This window comes from Pempheris klunzingeri, chromosome 23 (assembly GCF_042242105.1).
Source record: "Pempheris klunzingeri isolate RE-2024b chromosome 23, fPemKlu1.hap1, whole genome shotgun sequence".
In the NCBI taxonomy this organism is placed as follows: Eukaryota; Metazoa; Chordata; class Actinopteri; order Acropomatiformes; family Pempheridae; genus Pempheris; species Pempheris klunzingeri.
This window is the reverse complement of record NC_092034.1, coordinates 5,483,412-5,500,408: the sequence shown is the minus strand read 5'-3', so window position 1 is coordinate 5,500,408 and position 16,997 is coordinate 5,483,412. Positions and strand designations below refer to the sequence as shown.

At 44.5% G+C, this 16,997-nt stretch overlaps 2 protein-coding genes across 2 annotated transcripts in view; one reads left to right on the top strand and one right to left on the bottom strand.

The window, feature by feature from the left end:
• actn3b (actinin alpha 3b) overlaps nucleotides 1-4,585 on the top strand; it is a 33,624-nt gene extending 29,039 nt beyond the window's left edge. The window contains exons 15-21 of the mRNA XM_070854788.1: nucleotides 321-503; nucleotides 1,082-1,216; nucleotides 1,326-1,505; nucleotides 1,609-1,755; nucleotides 1,940-2,005; nucleotides 2,217-2,375; nucleotides 3,010-4,585. Of these exons, the coding sequence (XP_070710889.1) occupies nucleotides 321-503; nucleotides 1,082-1,216; nucleotides 1,326-1,505; nucleotides 1,609-1,755; nucleotides 1,940-2,005; nucleotides 2,217-2,375; nucleotides 3,010-3,168 (1,029 nt within the window). The 3' untranslated portion in view covers nucleotides 3,169-4,585. The remainder of the gene's footprint in view (nucleotides 1-320; nucleotides 504-1,081; nucleotides 1,217-1,325; nucleotides 1,506-1,608; nucleotides 1,756-1,939; nucleotides 2,006-2,216; nucleotides 2,376-3,009) is intronic.
• prkd4 (protein kinase D4) lies at nucleotides 4,480-15,965 on the bottom strand. Its single transcript, XM_070854793.1, has 19 exons — nucleotides 15,881-15,965; nucleotides 15,389-15,555; nucleotides 12,755-12,893; nucleotides 11,905-12,036; nucleotides 11,533-11,687; nucleotides 11,131-11,326; nucleotides 9,990-10,073; nucleotides 9,008-9,167; nucleotides 8,554-8,677; nucleotides 8,032-8,109; nucleotides 7,538-7,751; nucleotides 7,122-7,147; nucleotides 6,963-7,035; nucleotides 6,667-6,773; nucleotides 6,405-6,566; nucleotides 5,949-6,047; nucleotides 5,603-5,870; nucleotides 5,174-5,259; nucleotides 4,480-5,061 (listed from the first exon to the last, which is right to left on the bottom strand). Exons 2-19 carry the CDS (start codon nucleotides 15,542-15,544, stop codon nucleotides 4,897-4,899), a joined length of 2,424 nt encoding a protein of 807 aa, XP_070710894.1. The 5' UTR covers nucleotides 15,545-15,555; nucleotides 15,881-15,965; the 3' UTR covers nucleotides 4,480-4,896.
• Between the last annotated feature and the right edge of the window lie 1,032 nt (nucleotides 15,966-16,997).

Here is a 16,997-nt window from a genome sequence, read left to right as displayed (position 1 = left end):
AACAGACTATTTTATCTGGCGGTCCCTCCGGGCAGATACCGTACCTTATATGCTGTGGCAGATCCCCATGGGACGGGAGTGGGAAGCTCTGACATGTGACATTTGAGAGTTTGCTGCAAAACAAGATTACATTCATGAGCAAATGTCTGACATGGGAAGTCATTCAGCTGCACATGAATGAACTGTTTTGGCAGATTTTTTCTGTCCATTCAAATGGAGGGAAATAGTGTAAAACATGTTTCGGATGCCACCTAAAATAAATTCTCTAAATGTCTGTCTATGCTTCGCTGGTGTTGTTAATCTCCTCCGTTCTCCTTCAGAGTCTGATCACCGCTCACGACCAGTTCAAAGCCACTCTGCCCGAGGCCGACAAGGAGCGCATGGCCACCATGGGCATCCACAACGAGATCCTGAAGATCGCCCAGACCTACGGCATCAAGCTGTCCGGAATCAACCCTTACACCAGCCTCAGCCCCCAGGACATCAGCAATAAGTGGGACACTGTGAGTCAGATTAAACCACGTGGAGGAGGAGCATGAGAAATAATAGATTTACCGTTATTATAATGTATCCACAACTGAGCAGCTGCTTTTATTTCTGGTTTGTGTAAACAGGAAACGTCAACCTAAACTCTCACACTGCATTTGGTCATCCGACTAATAATAAGTACACTGCATACATAGCGACAGGTCAGAAATAGTACAGTACATTTAGGTTAAAGTGACACTGAACACTGCAGGCTGGAAGCTCCCAGAGTAAATCAAAATAACTGCAGAACACAATCTGTCAGTCAGATGTGTGTCACACTGCAACTGCAAGAACTGTGCTGGAAAAATAGATTTGTTTCTGTGGGAATCATGAAATAACTAAACAAGCTGGACTGAATCAACTAGATGTAATCTGTAATCACTATATTTATGTTAATTAACTACACTCACTGAAGAGAAGAGTTGTTTTGGTACCTTTTGTTACGTGTTTTTAGCACGAAGGAGCTCTCATTCACATCTAAATCAACCAAAAAGTCAAATTTGTCTGCTTTTAGCTTCTAATGACTGTGTGTGGTTAATTTATCCACCTGCAGGTGAAGCACCTTGTTCCCCTCAGAGACCAAATGCTCCAGGAGGAGGTGGCCAGACAGCAGGCCAACGAGAGACTGAGGCGCCAGTTTGCAGCCCAGGCCAACATCATCGGACCCTGGATTCAAACCAAGATGGAGGTACGGTGGTACTGTAACGAAATTTGAGCCACTTTATAATAAGGTAATGGCACATGTCACTGAAATGCTTGTCTTCCCCTCCCTGTTTCCTGCCTCTGTACGCCCGCAGGAGATCGGCCACGTGTCTGTGGACATCGCTGGCTCCCTGGAGGAACAGATGAACAGCCTGAAGCAGTACGAGCAGAACATCATCAACTACAAATCCAACATCGACAAGCTGGAGGGAGACCACCAGCTCAGCCAGGAGTCCCTCATCTTCGACAACAAGCACACCAACTACACCATGGAGGTACGGTGGACTTTACTGCAGCCACCATGGCGCGCTGAGCCTCCACCTCTTGTTTCTGTGCCTCAAGTGCTTTTTCTCTGCCTCTGCCTGTCCACCACTGCAGCACGTCCGCGTGGGCTGGGAGCAGCTGCTCACCACCATCGCCAGAACCATCAACGAGGTGGAGAACCAGATCCTGACCCGCGACGCCAAGGGCATCAGCCAGGAACAGCTCAACGAGTTCAGGGCCTCCTTCAACCACTTCGACAGGGTGAGGCGTTCACTGACCCTATAAACTAGCCTGTCTAACTAGCCTGGCTCTTGTCTGGATATATCGGGCCTGTTCAGTAATGCTGAGCTAATGTCTACAAAGAGAATCATACAGAAGAAACTTGTCATTTTATATCTGATCTATTTGTTCCAATAATTAAAACAGTTGTGTTTTTCCTTTGTAGAAGAGAAATGGCATGATGGACCCAGACGACTTCCGCGCCTGCCTCATCTCCATGGGTTACGATCTGGTTAGTGCAGCACGAATATTTTCAGAAGATGTTGACTCGAATACTTATTGTTTAAATAGATATTAGTTTCATTTTGTTTAAGAAATCTCAGTGTTCTCCTGCTGTGCACAATGAGTCGATGTAAAAGTAGCCAGAGATCAGAGCTTTACCTAAATTCCCTAATTATTAGAAACAATATATAAAACTAATACAATCCCTTTGCCTCTGACAGGGTGAGGTGGAGTTTGCTCGCATCATGACCTTGGTGGACCCCAACAACACGGGCGTGGTGACCTTCCAGGCCTTCATCGACTTCATGACCCGCGAGACCGCTGAGACCGACACCGCAGAGCAGGTCATGGCCTCCTTCAAGATTCTGGCTTCAGACAAGGTGAGCAGACGGAAACGCTTCACATCCTGTTCGCTTCACAGCCAAAAACATGGAACCGTTGTTAGACACATCATTTACCACTTCCTACTTCCTAGAACTAAACTAAATGTGTCAAGTGTTAAGAGGAGTAGAGGCCAAAACTACAGAAACAAGAGCAAACTTTCCCTTTTTAATCTATAATAATAATGATGATAATAATAATGGTTCCTCAGGTTGTTGCTGTTTTGGTTTGAGAATGAAACTCAGTTAATTAGCAGTTAAAATTTCATGTATGTCGGCATGTATTCATTTAGTCGCCGGTCTTTGACCAATATGTCCTCACAAGGAATTTCTAGTCATGCTAACAATAAAGCCAGCCCAGAAAAAAATGCACTGTGACGGGGTCGCTGAGGGACCAGGATCAGGAGCTCACTCTTGTGATAATTAATTTTGATGTATAATGAATAATGTTGCATTAGTATTTCATGGACTTTTTGGTGTGAAGCATACATTTAAAAAAAAAAAAATAAATAAAATAATCAGTTACTGATTTGGACATCAGTTACCATGGCAACAGTAGAAGCCTATATGGGACACTCCAAATCTTCCCTTTCGCCTCCATCAGTCACATCCTGCCTCCCTCTCTCTCCTCCAGAACTACATCACAGTGGATGAGCTGCGCAGGGAGCTGCCTCCCGAGCAGGCCGAGTACTGCATCAGCCGCATGACCAGGTACATCGGAGCCGACGGCCCCTCCGGCGCCCTGGACTACATCTCCTTCTCCAGCGCCCTCTACGGAGAGAGCGACTTATAAACACAGCCGCTCCTCTTCACCTCCTCCTCCCATCCCTTCTTCCCAGCTCCAACTATTTCTCCTGTGTGGAGAGAGCGATTTTAAACCCCTTCCACTGTCCTCCTATAGTCTTTGTTCTTAATTATTTTTTCCTCTTTCAAATCTTAACTCTCTTCCCCTTCTCCCCCTCTCCTCCCATCCCTCCTTTCATGCACAAAAACACTGCCCAGAGAGGGTGAGAGTAGAAGACTTTGCCCAAGCTATGTTGTATGTATGTCAGATATGTACGAAGCGACGTTTGGACTGGCCAGCTTGTCCCTCATTTCTATTAGAGTGCCTTTAATAACTAGGAATGTGCTGGTTATTGCACTGAACTTATGTAATCAGCATACATATAACATACCTGCCTTAAGGAGACGTTAACCAGAAGGAGGCAAAGAGGGAGAGAGTCAGTACGAAAATAAACCCGAGTCGTTTTGAGCAAAGCCTCCTGCTCTCCCCCTCTCTCTCAGATGACATATTTTTTTGTAGAAGGGTAATTAAAAAAGACAACGTGATGAAAAAGCTGGTTGGTCAGTTGGCTTGGTTGGTTGTGTATTTGTGCAGATGCATGCTATGTTGAAGTTTAGAAACGCTGTCTTCGTGGAGTCTCGGACTCTTCGTTAATCATACGAAAACACAAACAGTAACAGGAGCCTGTTAACATTTCAGTCAGCAGAGGAGAAAAGCAAGTCAGGTGCTACGATGTGACAAAGCCAGTCTAATACTGAACATCTCACTCTGTTAAAAAAACAAAAAAAAAAACAAATACCACAGCACTGTGAAACTGAGTGTTAGCACAGAGAACATTAACCGAAGATCTTAAAGCCTTAAGCTCAGGAACAAACGGAGGGCGAACAGGAGCACCTAAACTCTGAAGCACTGAATATTAAGATGAAGACAGCAGGCAGAGCGAGCAACTCAGAGCAAAGCACTGTGGGTAAATATAGCCAGAGAGGGCCATGGCTGGATTTAAGAACGAAGACAGAAAGACGAACTGTTATGGCCAGAGAGAACGATCCCACACGCCTCTCTCCTAAGTGTAACGTCTGCACACGGAGGAGGGACGCAGACGGAGAGAGAGAGAGGTGTCGAGCAGCGAGAGACAACAGGGCATCAGGAAAGTTGCGGACAAAATGAGAAGAATCGATACTGAACGTGGGACCGTAGCAGGCCCACGTCAGTGAGGAGGCAAATAGGGTTTCGGTCCCATTGACAGGTCGGCCGTGATAATCAGTGCGAGTGGACTCCTCCCTGTGCATGATGACGATATTTGGATTTCATCTGTGCTCCATTCCCCTCATCCTCCATCATCACTGATGCCACAAAAACTCACCTTCAAACAGTTACATTTTAAAAACCACAACTTGGAATAAAAAAGGAAAATCATATTACTAAACAGCAGTTGTTTGTGTTTTTATTACTTTTACTACTAGACAAAAATTGACCTGCAATTTTTTTCCTCCAGTACACAAAAAGGAATAACTGTGTTTACGGCTTATTCTTTCAGTTTTTCTTCCCGTCTCATCCTCCTACAAAACCTTAAGTCTACATTTTGTTGACATGTAGATAGACCTGTATACTAGCAGACATGGGTAACAACATTAAAACTGAGTTTGGTTCACAGCTAATTCAGGATTTTTCGGAGATCATCTCTGGTTGTAGCTGTACAGACTTTAAACTGTCCGACCTTTAAGCTCCGTGCCGAGGTCACATGTCGGGGGCGTCGTCGGGGTCCCAGAGGAGGTGGGGTGGGAAGCTCAGGCCGCTCTCGGGGGCGTAGCGCATCCAGCGCTCCTCATCCCCACGGTGTGTCAGATACCTGCAGCCCATCCTCTGCTCGAACTCCCTGAGGTCACACCACAGCTGGAAGTCCTGCAGGAGTCAGCAGTGATCACTAACCTCTACGACCAACAAGCATCTTTAAATCACAGTTTCACGTGTAGTTTCACCCGCTGACGGACTGAAGAAGGGGAACGTTTCTGACCTGCAGCCAGAGGTGTCCCAGCGCTTTGCCCACACTGAACCTCCGTCTGACCGACACCTGCAGCAGGTTAACGATGAGACTCACAGCTGGAGAGGAAACGACACACACACACACACACACAGAGATGAGGCTCAGAGGAGTTACTGTCTTAAAAGTGGTCCACTGGAGTCACCCAGTGGCCAACAGGAGAACACTGGGAATCTGCTGGGCATGAATGAAACAACGTTCAAACCCACAGAGCTGAGGGCTGGACTTAAGAAGAAGAGGAGGAAAAATTAAAACAGATGCTCTGTATCCCCATTGCATTTATACAATATAGTAAACATTGAACATGTGGAGGCTCTAGATTATGTTTTCATATAGACTAGAATAGAAACTCATATCGGACTCCTTAAATGCACCGACAGGAAACAAAGGATCCGTCCTCACCCTCCAGTGAGATGGAGGCCCAGGTTTGCTGTGGGTACATGAAGGCAGCATTGGTGATCTGCTGTCTGATGTCCTCGTCCTCGTTGAAGGGGAACGTGCCGCTCAGGCTGACGTACATGATGACGCCGACGGACCACATGTCCAGAGAGCGGTTGTAGCCGCAGCTGCTGATCACCTCGGGCGCCAGGTAGGCGGGCGTGCCTACGACCGAGCGACGGAAGGACTTCTCCCCGATGATGCGGGCGAAGCCGAAATCGCACAGCTTCACCTGTGACGGAGAGAGTAACCCAACTGCTGTGACAACTTGTCCTGAAACACAAAGTATTAAACAGTCACTGAATCCCACCTGAGGAAAAGGGTCCGCAGAGGCCAGCAGCACGTTCTCAGGCTTCAGGTCACAGTGAGCGATATGTTTGAAGTGCAGATACCGCAGAGCTTCAAGGATCTACAACACACACACACACAGAGTGGGCAAAAACATGACATCTACGAGTGCAAAAGCTTTATTCATGCAGGAGGTTGAAACGTTTCTGTTTTAATGGAGGCTGAGATCCTAAAACAGTCTGGACTGTTGTGGTCCACGATAACACACTTATACACTGGATAAAATCTATAAAAACAGTCTTTTACCAAATTAGTGGTAAAAACTACCTGTGATGAAGGTAAAGAGGCATTACAAAACAAATACATGAAGGAATATGAAGCAAATGTTTAGGAGCTGTGATCAGTTTAACCAGTGGGATGTTTTTAGAGTATTTCACACACTCAAAGCTCGGTGGGAATGATGGGAAAGGGATCTAACCTGCGTCACCAGGAAGCGGGTGATGCGTTCAGGGAGTCGGCCTTTCTCACTGGACAGAATCATCTCCAGCATGTCTCCGTGGAGCTTCTCCATGACGACAAAGACGTGCTCCACCGTCTCGAACATCCCCTCCAACAGGACCACGCCGAGGTGGGACAGACTCTGTGCAACACACACACACACACACACACACACACTTGTACAGTAGATATTACAGAAAATAATCTGAGGATGAATTCAGAGGTAAAACTTGTATCAGTACCTGCAAGATGGCCACTTCATTCCTCAGCTGTCTCTCTTGTTTGTTGGGGAAACGCGTCTTGTCGATGACTTTGATGGCGACTGGCCGTCCTGACTTCCTGTGAGTACCTGAAGAATGAGAGAGAAGTCACTTTATTTCACTAGGAAAGTGCCTTTTACTGGTGTAAAAAATTAAATCCTCCTCCTGAAAAAGAAACCCTGTAACCTTAACCTCCCAAGAAGACAAAAACATTCTTAGCTGATTCTTGGCAACATGTGACCATGATACTGTTAATAATGTGGTCAGGATCATCTCACCTCTGTACACCACTCCAAACTGTCCCGAGCCCAGCACCTCGTCTGTGGCGATCTGGTAAACCGAGCTGACATCCTGAAACGCACATCAACAGAGTGCAACACACTGAGGCGGCGACTCTTCAGAAGAATAAAGTCAGCGGTAAAAAGCTGATCACTTACCACGCCGTCTCTGTGGGCACCGTCACCTGCAATCAGAGCAGGACGGACTCAGTCAGACTGATCAGCACTAAATCAGCACTTATTGTCTAAGCAGGTCTAAAATGTTGTGACTCCAGCTTGTTTGGAGGTTGTCTGACTCATGAGAAATTATATTAACGAGCTTCTTTATTATATAACCCTGCAAACAATATTTTTCACTTTTCATTAAATAATTAAAAAAAAAATCTAAATTCATTAGTTTGGCTTCATGTTCCACCTCCCACATCAACTTAGTGTAATAAGTTATTAATAGGAAGGCAGCTCATTACAAGTCCCAGCTGGTTACATAAACTCTAAAAAGCTTTTTCTCATTAATATCTAATAACGTGATCATCCGGGGGGTGTTGGGGGTGGGGGGGGTTTGTGTTTTGGCTCACCCCCGTCCTCCTCGCCATGTCCTCTGCTGCTCTGCACCGGCATCAGAGCCTGATGGACGGCGCTCTCCCAGGCCGGCCCGTCCTCCCCGGCCTCCACGCAGTACACCAGCGAGGCCGTCGCCACCTCGAAGGAGTGGGCCTTGTTGCCGGGCAACGAGGGCACGGAGAGCTGGGCGGGGCCTCGGACCTGCAGCACGTCAGACAGCGAGATCTCCTGCGGGAGAGGAGAGGCTTCATTATTTCATACAGGCACACGATTATGTTCAGAAGTAAATCACAGAATGTTTAGTGTCATTTTCAACAACAACATCTAATATTATTTTTATTGCCTTTTGAAATCTTTATTTTATTCTTATTTTAGTTACTTGAAATAATTCACTATAAATGTTCAATGGCTTTTAAAAATATAACATAAGAGAAGCAGGTATGAAGTTTCCACCTGCATCTGTAAGAGGACAAAAGCATCAGTAATAACTGGGTTTGTCGGTCATGACCTTGTAGTACTTGATGCTGCTCTCGTTCTGGTACAGAGTGATGCTCTTCCAGTCCAAGATCCAGTAATGACGTTTCCTCTGGGAAAACAAACAACAGAAATTATTTATTACAATTCATGTATTTATTTCTTAATTTATTTGACGGGGACATTTATATTTATAAACACTGCTGGCAAAGTGTCAGTATTACTCAAAAAGCTTGTTTTCTTTTGTCAAATGTGCCAAAGAGGAGCGAAAATGCAAAGAAATAAGTTAAAAAGGATGATTTTTATTACAGATATGTGTTTTTCTTTTTAACTTCTGAGGGAGGGGAGAGCATACTTTCATGTACGGACAAACCCTTCAGGCTCACGTAAAACTGAAGAGCAGAAATGTCTCTAATACCACATGTGTACATGAAGGGGATATTAACCAAATTTTTGGGCTCTGCAAAGTGAGAGATTACAGAGCTGAGCTGCTTTTAGCCACATTTCTAATCTGTGTGTGTGTGTGTGTGTGTGTGTGTGTGTGTGTGTGTCTGACCAGCGTGTCAGTGTTGGTGTGGTGCAGCAGCCATCCCTCTCTCAGGACTCCACCGGCTCTCCTCTTAGTGTGATGCACCGTCTGGACGACCCTCATCAGAGGGATGTAGCTGCTGAAACACGGACTGGTGGAGGGACGGCAAGACAAAAGATGACAAGACATGAAAAAGAAGAGAAAAAAAGAAGAGAAAGCTGATTTCTGTGTAAAAACTGAATTAAAGCTATTTTTCTCTGCACTGATGCGTCCTGTGAACGTGTCCTCTGGGTGGCGGTACGGCCCAACGCTCGCCGGCAACAACCGATTTTGTCATGCAGATGAATTCGGTGATGAACGACGGGAAAGATGAGTGTGTGCTTCAGTAGGTGGCACCTGACGACAGCCACTTCTGACATCATCGGGTCACTGCCTGTGCCAACGGGATGACATCATCCGAATAAATGAACAACGCTCTGACCTCATCGCCTCTCGCTGTTGCTCCACTTGCTTGGCGTCGGCCATCGAGTCTCCGTCAGTGGACGCCTCATCGTCAGAGGTCTCTGGTGTTGTCGTACTGGTGAGCTCTGACTCACTGTCCTCTGGGTCTGCTGGGCAGCTGTCAAGCGCTGCTGTGCATTCTGGGAAAGTGACATCATATGCAAACAATATTAGGGTTGCAAATGATATTGAGGATTCAAAAAATTATAAAAAGAAGGGAAAAGTGCTTAAAGGGAGGTCCTGAAATTGCTCTATTTGCTCAATTAACCAGAATATTCACTTTAAGGTAATGATTACATGGAAGCTATTAAAAAAAAAGCCATTCATTTCTATTAAAAAATGTATGTAAAACAAAGCGTGTACATGGAATCAATTTAGTATCTGTTTTTAATCATAATTTTTGTCAACATGAAGTTGTAAAAAAAAAAAAATTGGTTTCGTGCCAATTAATCAGTAATTAATTATTAAGTCAGCCTCCAGCAGTGAAGCTCGATTGCTGTGTCCAGAGTGGATGTCTGTCAAAAATCTAATTTAGAAGTAACTTAGAAATTTAATTGCCATAAATGAAATAGTTGTTGAGATGTTTTAGCTCAGACAGGAAGTTGACAAACAGCTAACGTGGCTTTAAACACACAGAAATGTCGGCGGGGGGGGGTTTATTTGATTATCAGGTTTGTAAAGTAGAAATAAAGGACCTACGCTACATCACGACCCTGCTCCAAAAAAATGTTATCTGGTAAAATTGCTGTGAATCTCATCAGGCTTTGATGACATTTTACTGAGTCATCATCACTGCAGTGCGTCCTGAATCTATCAAATGCTCTTGAGAAGGAGGATGAATCGGCTTTGACTCATCACAGGGTTATTATGGGAACATCAGAGCATCGGAGTCTTTTCAGAGAACCATGATCCAAGCAGAGTTACGCAGGATGGAAAGCAGACGCCCGGGGACTGCTGCTCACCCTCCCCGTTGATGCCTCTCCTCTCCCCTGGACAGTCTCTGGGGACCAGCAGCTCACAGCGCCGATGGCAGTTAAACCTGCAGTCTGAAAAAAAAAAAGAAAAAAAGACGACTTTTAAATGTGATTCAAAGTTTACTTTCTAGTTAAAATTCAGATTGTTCATGTCAGACTGAGCTCGGCGACACACCCGGGCAAGATTCAGTCTGTTCTGCTGACGGTAGTGTGTGGGGAAACACGAGCTCCCTGCTTACGCAACAAATGTGCATTAGGCTCTTTGGGCCCGGTTTGTGTTTCTGGACCTCTGATCCACAAATGGCTCATCAAAGTCAAAGCTGAAACAGAGCAGCTGAAAATGGCCACAGAGGAGGAATATGTTTTAATATATTACATGACTCATCGCTGCAAAAAGGCAGTTTTAAAAAGGAGGCTAAAAACATTCCTTTTTTTTAAAAAAGCTGAAGATTTAAAGGATGGAAGCTGTTATTTGTCAAGGTCCATCCTGTTTCCTAGCTTTTTCTGAGAGCTTCCGACCTCGTGGAGCTCCAGAAATAAGCCAATTATTTTTTGGGGTAAAATGAATCATATCATTCTTCATGAAATGACCGATTCCTGGGTTGCTGTTCAGCTACATTTCTCATTTAAGCGAGACGCTGTCCTTCGAATGTCATGAGAGCTGTTCACCCAATCGGCGTCGCACTCTGCGGGTGTATTGCGGAGGAGCCGATGGAGCGCGGTGCATCCTCATGCCCTAAAGGACCGAGCCCCAAACAGACAGTGGACTAGAGAAGAAAATAAAATCTGTCGTTTTGGGAGATTCACTTATTTGATGTCTTTCCAAGAGACAAGAAGAAGATGCCAAAAATAATCCGGCACACAACAACACCCAGTAAAACCAGTTAACATTTTTAGCTTAAAAACATGTACAGCATGTTAATTCGTGAGCTTTAGAGGTGATTGTAGGTCGGCTAGTTCCACCTTTCTCCAGTCTTTCTGCTGAGCTAAGCTGCATATAGACATAAAAGAGGCATCAATCTTCTTCAAATAAGCATATTCCCCAAAGTGGTGAACTATTCCTTTAAAGAATCTGATAATTCCCAAGAACTCAAACCCTGACCAGAAGTGAGCCCTCCAGCCGTCTCACCTGAGCACTGCAGCCCCTGTCTGAAGAGCCCTTTGAGCAGCCGGTGGCAGTACTGGCAGACGGTGGGTTTGGTGTAGCTGTGGATGTGGAAGGTGTGAGGGACCTGAGCCCTGCTCCTGCTGCCGTTACCGATTCCCAGCCAGACTGGAGGCTCTGCCCAGGACGGAGGCCTGGATGAGGGCTTGGACATGCTGATCTGGTGAAAGACGGATGGTGAGAGTGTGTGAGTGGTGTAAATATGTGATTAGAGGTTCATTTTAAGACGGGGCAACCCTTAAAAAACAGGTTTCAGAGGGTTAACACAGAAGAAAATGTATCCCAGTGCCTTTTTCATTGTTTGCTCCTCTGTGAAATAGACTTTCAACGTTGTCTCCACCTTTTACGATGCTGTTACTTGCTTACCTCTTCCAGGCTGCCCCCTGCCTGGTTGGACAGGGAGTGTGTGCGCGGTCGTCGGGGAGGAAACAGGGAGAGGCTGGCGCTAACCTGACGCCGTGCTCGACTACAGTTGTTGGGCAGCTGCAAAGCACAACGTTTGTGGAAGTCTAATCCACAACCTGAAGGGGAGCAGAGGTGGAGGAGATGGGTCAGGCTGGGCTTTTAGTTCTAAAAACTTTAAATGGGAAGCTTTTTAGCGCCCTGTGTGTGTGTCAATGGCTTCATATCTATAATCATGTAAACTCAACGTTAGATGCTGGTAAATAAAACGTTTTCTCACACTGTGAACAGGTTTAATGGCCCTCAGGCAGGCTGCAGGTGAGCGAGTGGCTTTACCGTCACACTTTAATCCCTGTCGAACGAGGCCCCACAGCATTTCCCCACAGTGGTGACAGAAAGTGGGAGTCCGGTACGACTGGACCACCAGGGAGTGTGGGCGGATCCTCATCTCAGTCACTGACGCTGATTCTGAGTCAGATTGAAATAAAGAGGCCCGCTTACACCACTGATGTTTAACAGTTAAACAACCTGGCAAACATCTTGAAGTCCAGTTGTGTTTAAAAACACCTCATCTTATTCTAAAAGTCGACACATCAGAGGCAGTCAGCTGCTGAGAGCGCCGTTCTTCCTGTGCTCTATAAATGTCGGTCAAAATCCTAAACAAGAGGGTTAACCTGAACCTGGTGGGTTTCATAATAAGACTGATGAAGAAGAGCTGCAACAATCAACTGATGACTTGTCAACTGTTAAATTCAATCAACAAACTTTTTTCTTGTTTCCTTACTTCTGAAACTGAATATCTTTGCGCTGTGGACAAAATGCGACATTTGAGGGGAAATACTGATCAACATTTTCTGACATTTTCTGAAGCTAATCGATTAATCAAGAAAATAATCGACAATGAAAATAATATTAGTTGCAGCCCTATATACGCTTGTTGGCATAAGGGCAACAAAATACTGACTGATTACTTGAAAGAATCCCAGCACCATATTGAAAACAAATATTTATGTAATAAGAGGTATTAAACCACATGGCCATCGATGTGTAAAATTCTGTCTTCATATTCAAGAAGAGTTTCCCTCCAAAATGTAACTAAGGAATAAGAAAAAGGAACGAGGGGACAAACTGCCGACTGATTAATCCACAGAGAACCAGCCCTACAAAGCTTTTTTTGACCTCTGACCTGCGATGATGACCTCGATGAGGTCTCCATCCTGCAGCTCGTCGCGGTCGGTGAGGCGGAGCAGCAGCTGCACCGAGGCGGGCTGATGTCTGAACAGCAGAATCTTCTCCCCGGTGCCCACCACGCTGCAGTCTGGAGCCTGAACACACACACACACACACACACACACGCATGCAAAAAGAGAGAGAGAGTCTTCATCAGAGAAACAAGCTACATTTAAAATGCCTTCGATCCAGCAGCTGGGTGGAGGCCAGTACATTCATCTCTATATGTGAACACAGAAAATAGATACACACAGAACTTCATTACTTTATCATCACTTTTCCCACAAAAGTTCTCCAATAAAAACCATCATGTAATACTGAGTATCTTTTTTTCTGACCTTGACATTTCCACGGAGGCTTTGTCAGTTTGATGCTTCTTTATTTGTAAATCCACCAACTCAAGTCTGGAGACAAATAATCTGTACAGGAAAAATTTCAACCTAACGGCAGAGAGTCTTAAGAAGCAAAATAAAGATACGACGCGTGTGTTTAAACTGCTGAGTGCGCAGAGTTCCAATACTCAGAGATGAATTCAGCACAACATGGACAACGGGAACAGAAAGAGGCTTTTGTAAAAGTCAAAGAATTCTGTAACCAGCCTTTCTACCATCTCAAACCATGACCTAGATACGCTGTGGGAACAAATCAGTCTCATGCACTCAGTTGATAAGAGATCAAAGATGATACAATCTGAAATAACGAACGCAGTGAAGAAAACTGCATCTTCCGTCTGTCACTTTGCTGTTTTCACATGTGCACAGCGGTGAAACACAAATCTGAGCCACAATACGCAGCATCGTCTGCTGGGTCTGTGCTTTTCTGAAGAGAAATCAAGCAGCTAGTTTATAACCTCTATATCTAAATATAGATGACGGCCATCCAAGTGTTACATTTATTATCTACTTTTTTTAATAGTACATTTGATTCTACCTGGACCTTACAGCGTGGTGGACTAATAAGAGACACATAATGCAAATCAAACTGCAGCTCAAAACCATAAAGTTACATTCATCTCTGGCACAGTTTAAAAACAACTCCAGTTCTGGTGAATTTTAAGTTTAAACATGAAGGAAACAGATTCTGAGAGCGATAAATTCACACACTGTGGATGGCTGGACTGGGGAATCTTAAAAATGCAGTCGTGTGGTTTTTAGAGGTAAAGATCCGGGGCTTTCCTCCAGCAGTGACACACACACACACACACACACATATATATATATATATATGTATACAGTATGCGACCTGTTTGCAGTGGCACGCTCCTGCTGTCAGCTTTGTGTACAGTGAGTGCACTTAGATGCACGAACACAAAGACGTATTCTTCAGAGCGTGGTGACCTGCTGTCTGGAAAAAAATTTTTAAAAAATGGAAGGAGAGCTGCTGTGAGCGACCGTGTGCGTGTGTGTGTTTGAGAAGAGGGGGGGGTTGTGGTTGGAAAGTTTGCTGCACTCTTGTCGACCACACAGTGTCTGTAAGTGAAGATTCATGAACATCTTCATTTAACCGTTAAACTACCGACTGTGGACTTCAGCTGTACTCAGATAGATTAAACCTAATAATAATAATAATGTTGTGACATAATTCTCTTCCACGTCTTTAGAAATGTATCATAAAATTCAGTGAGTGGAGGTCATGAAATAGAGGGTTTTATTGTGTTTTATAGGGACAGTGTAACATTATAGGCAGATTTTATTCAAAATTGACCAAAAAAAAAACTCCCAACTGGTCAGATTAGATGCATTAGTGAACCTAAACCTCTACAACAAACTTCAAACTCTGCACCATCATGCAGAGACAGCAGCACTTTGCATAGTAACCTACACAGCCCTCCTTTGTGCAAACGGTGACCTTTCAGATCCCCCTTCCTGACAAGAGGCTTGAAACGTCATCTGAATACTTTCCAAGTGGGACTGTGTTAAGGGTTAGAGCAGATTTTCAGTCACAGATGTGCAATGTAAGCACTTTTTTTTTTTTTTTTAACAACAATATGTTCAATGTCATTGCATTTTTCAGAGCCACATATTACCTGCAGGTGCTGGGATGTGAATCAGCCACATTCTGGTCACATACAATCCAGTGCTTCAGTTTTAACCAGTACTAACTTTTAGAAAGTGTGTGTGATTTGTTTGAACCAGATGAGTTGTACAGGACAGAGCAGGCTAAGCTAAATGCTCCTTTTGTGGCCAACTCATCCACGCACATTAAAACAGACACCCATATGAATATTAAGCCCTGCACTTCTGTAAAGAACTTTTTTCAATGGTAAAAAGCGATGCAGCAGAGGTATCATGACTTTTAACTTCTACTACTGTTTGGGTCAGACAAAAATCCTACAACGTCCATAATGCAACTCAAAGGCATCTTTCGTTGGACCTTCCCTGCCTTAGAAATGCCCACATCTACCAAACCCCACACCTCCAAGCTGCAATGCAAACTTTCTAGAATTCTTAAAGAGTCTCGAGCCAAATCTTGAGTTAATTCTATGAAATGTCCCTTTAAGACTCCTCTTCTTATGACCCTTCCTGCTCTGCAGCCCAACGCCTCCATACAGCAGTGCAACATGCGGCCACCAGCTGGAGGTTTCGGTTACCTTGCGCTCTATGATCTCCGCGGCGAGCCTCTTGGCATGACGAAAGCTCAGGTTGCCAGCAGGGACTCGAACCACCTCCCTGAACAGACCCAGCTGGAACTGGACCAGAGCGGGCGGCGCCAGACCGGTGGGACAGGAGGGAGTAGCTGCGGACATGGGGAAAGATCCTGCAGCGAGACTGGATTAGTCTGTGGTCTGTTACAGGAACACAGAAATATGAAAGACTGAGAATAGAAAGAAAAAAGCTGCTTGAAAAAGTTACATTACAGGCTACAGTGAATTTTATTAGATGTCTGCTTAAAAGGTTTGCTGATGTTTTTTTCATTTTGGAATAATATGTAGAATTTACCAAGTAACATGTTTAAGAAGCTGACATCTTTTTAAAAAGTGGAGAAAACATTAAAGTACAAATGATCAGGACATTATTAGGCTACATAGTCACATCTGAACAGGCTTTTAATAGAACATCTGAAGATACTCAGTTGAAGTTACCTTTATTTCTACTCCTGGTTCATTCAAACTCCGATCTTTCACCTAACTCGCAGGATCGTATTTGAACGACGTGACAGCTGATCAGTCTGCGACCGTGCTGCCGATTCTTAACATGAACTCCGGTGGCTTTGGTTTCCTTTCTGTGGGGGGTTGGCTGCAGATGAGACAGGAAGTCAGGGGGAAGAGCTACTCACCTCTGTGAGAGCTGTGACAGAGGAACTCACGGTTAACACCTGCAGCCCCAACTGTGAAAACCTACACACACACACACACACACACACAGAGTCGGTCAAAACCATTTCAAAAGATGCTGGTCAAATTCATCTCAACAGCAGCAGGGTGTGGACGAAAATGTACGAGACGGAATCAGTTTGAAAAGTGAAGTTTGTTTTTATTGAACCTTTGATAAAATACACATTAGGTTGGCCCCTTCACAATAAGATCCATCAAAGCATCAGCAATACAGGAGCTGAAACTATACACAGACAAGACCCTCGTACCCACAGCTCTGAGCAAACGCACCGATCTCCATAAATATTTGGACATCGGACGAACAAAGACATGTTTTATCTTTGAAGCTTGTGACGGAGATTCAGGATAAATATTTCAGTTTTCTCTCAGCTGTTTTATTGAGCAACATGGTGTGTTAATGTTCACGCATTTATGGAGTTTGCGATTCATACAGAGTCTGAGATGCTTGAGAAATTCCAGAAATTCGCAGAAGAGCACCAACACTGTACCAACCTGGGGGGGGGATGAGTGGCTCATTACTACAGTTGAGGATTGATTAGTATTGGTGTTAAAGTACGGTGTGCAGAGGAACCCACAGCCAGGAAAAGGAGCTTCTAGAACTTTTTTTTTTTTGAAGACTTTGTACTACAAATTAGTGTTACACTAACTTTGTGCACAGCTAAATGGAGTTGAAACTGTGTGTGAGTGATTAAACATATCTAAACATACATATAAAGGATAATTCTGTACATTATTTGCTGCGAAACAACACTTAAAGCACTTTTCCTCCAACATCTTTCTATCTTTTTTTTTTTTTTAAAAGCGACTTCCTCCTGCTTCAACACACTTTTCTCCTCTGTGCATCTCGTACATTGCGATCCAAAAC

Coding starts and splice junctions, on each gene's coding strand:
- prkd4 (XM_070854793.1), bottom strand. CDS start 15,544: ATGTCCGCAGCTACTCCCTCCTGTCCCACCGGTCTGGCGCCGCCCGCT. Junction 8,110..8,553: donor ACACCAACACTGACACGCTG/GTCAGACACACA, acceptor TTGTTTTCCCAG/AGGAAACGTCATTACTGGAT. Junction 5,260..5,602: donor GGCCTCCATCTCACTGGAGG/GTGAGGACGGAT, acceptor TTTCCTCTCCAG/CTGTGAGTCTCATCGTTAAC.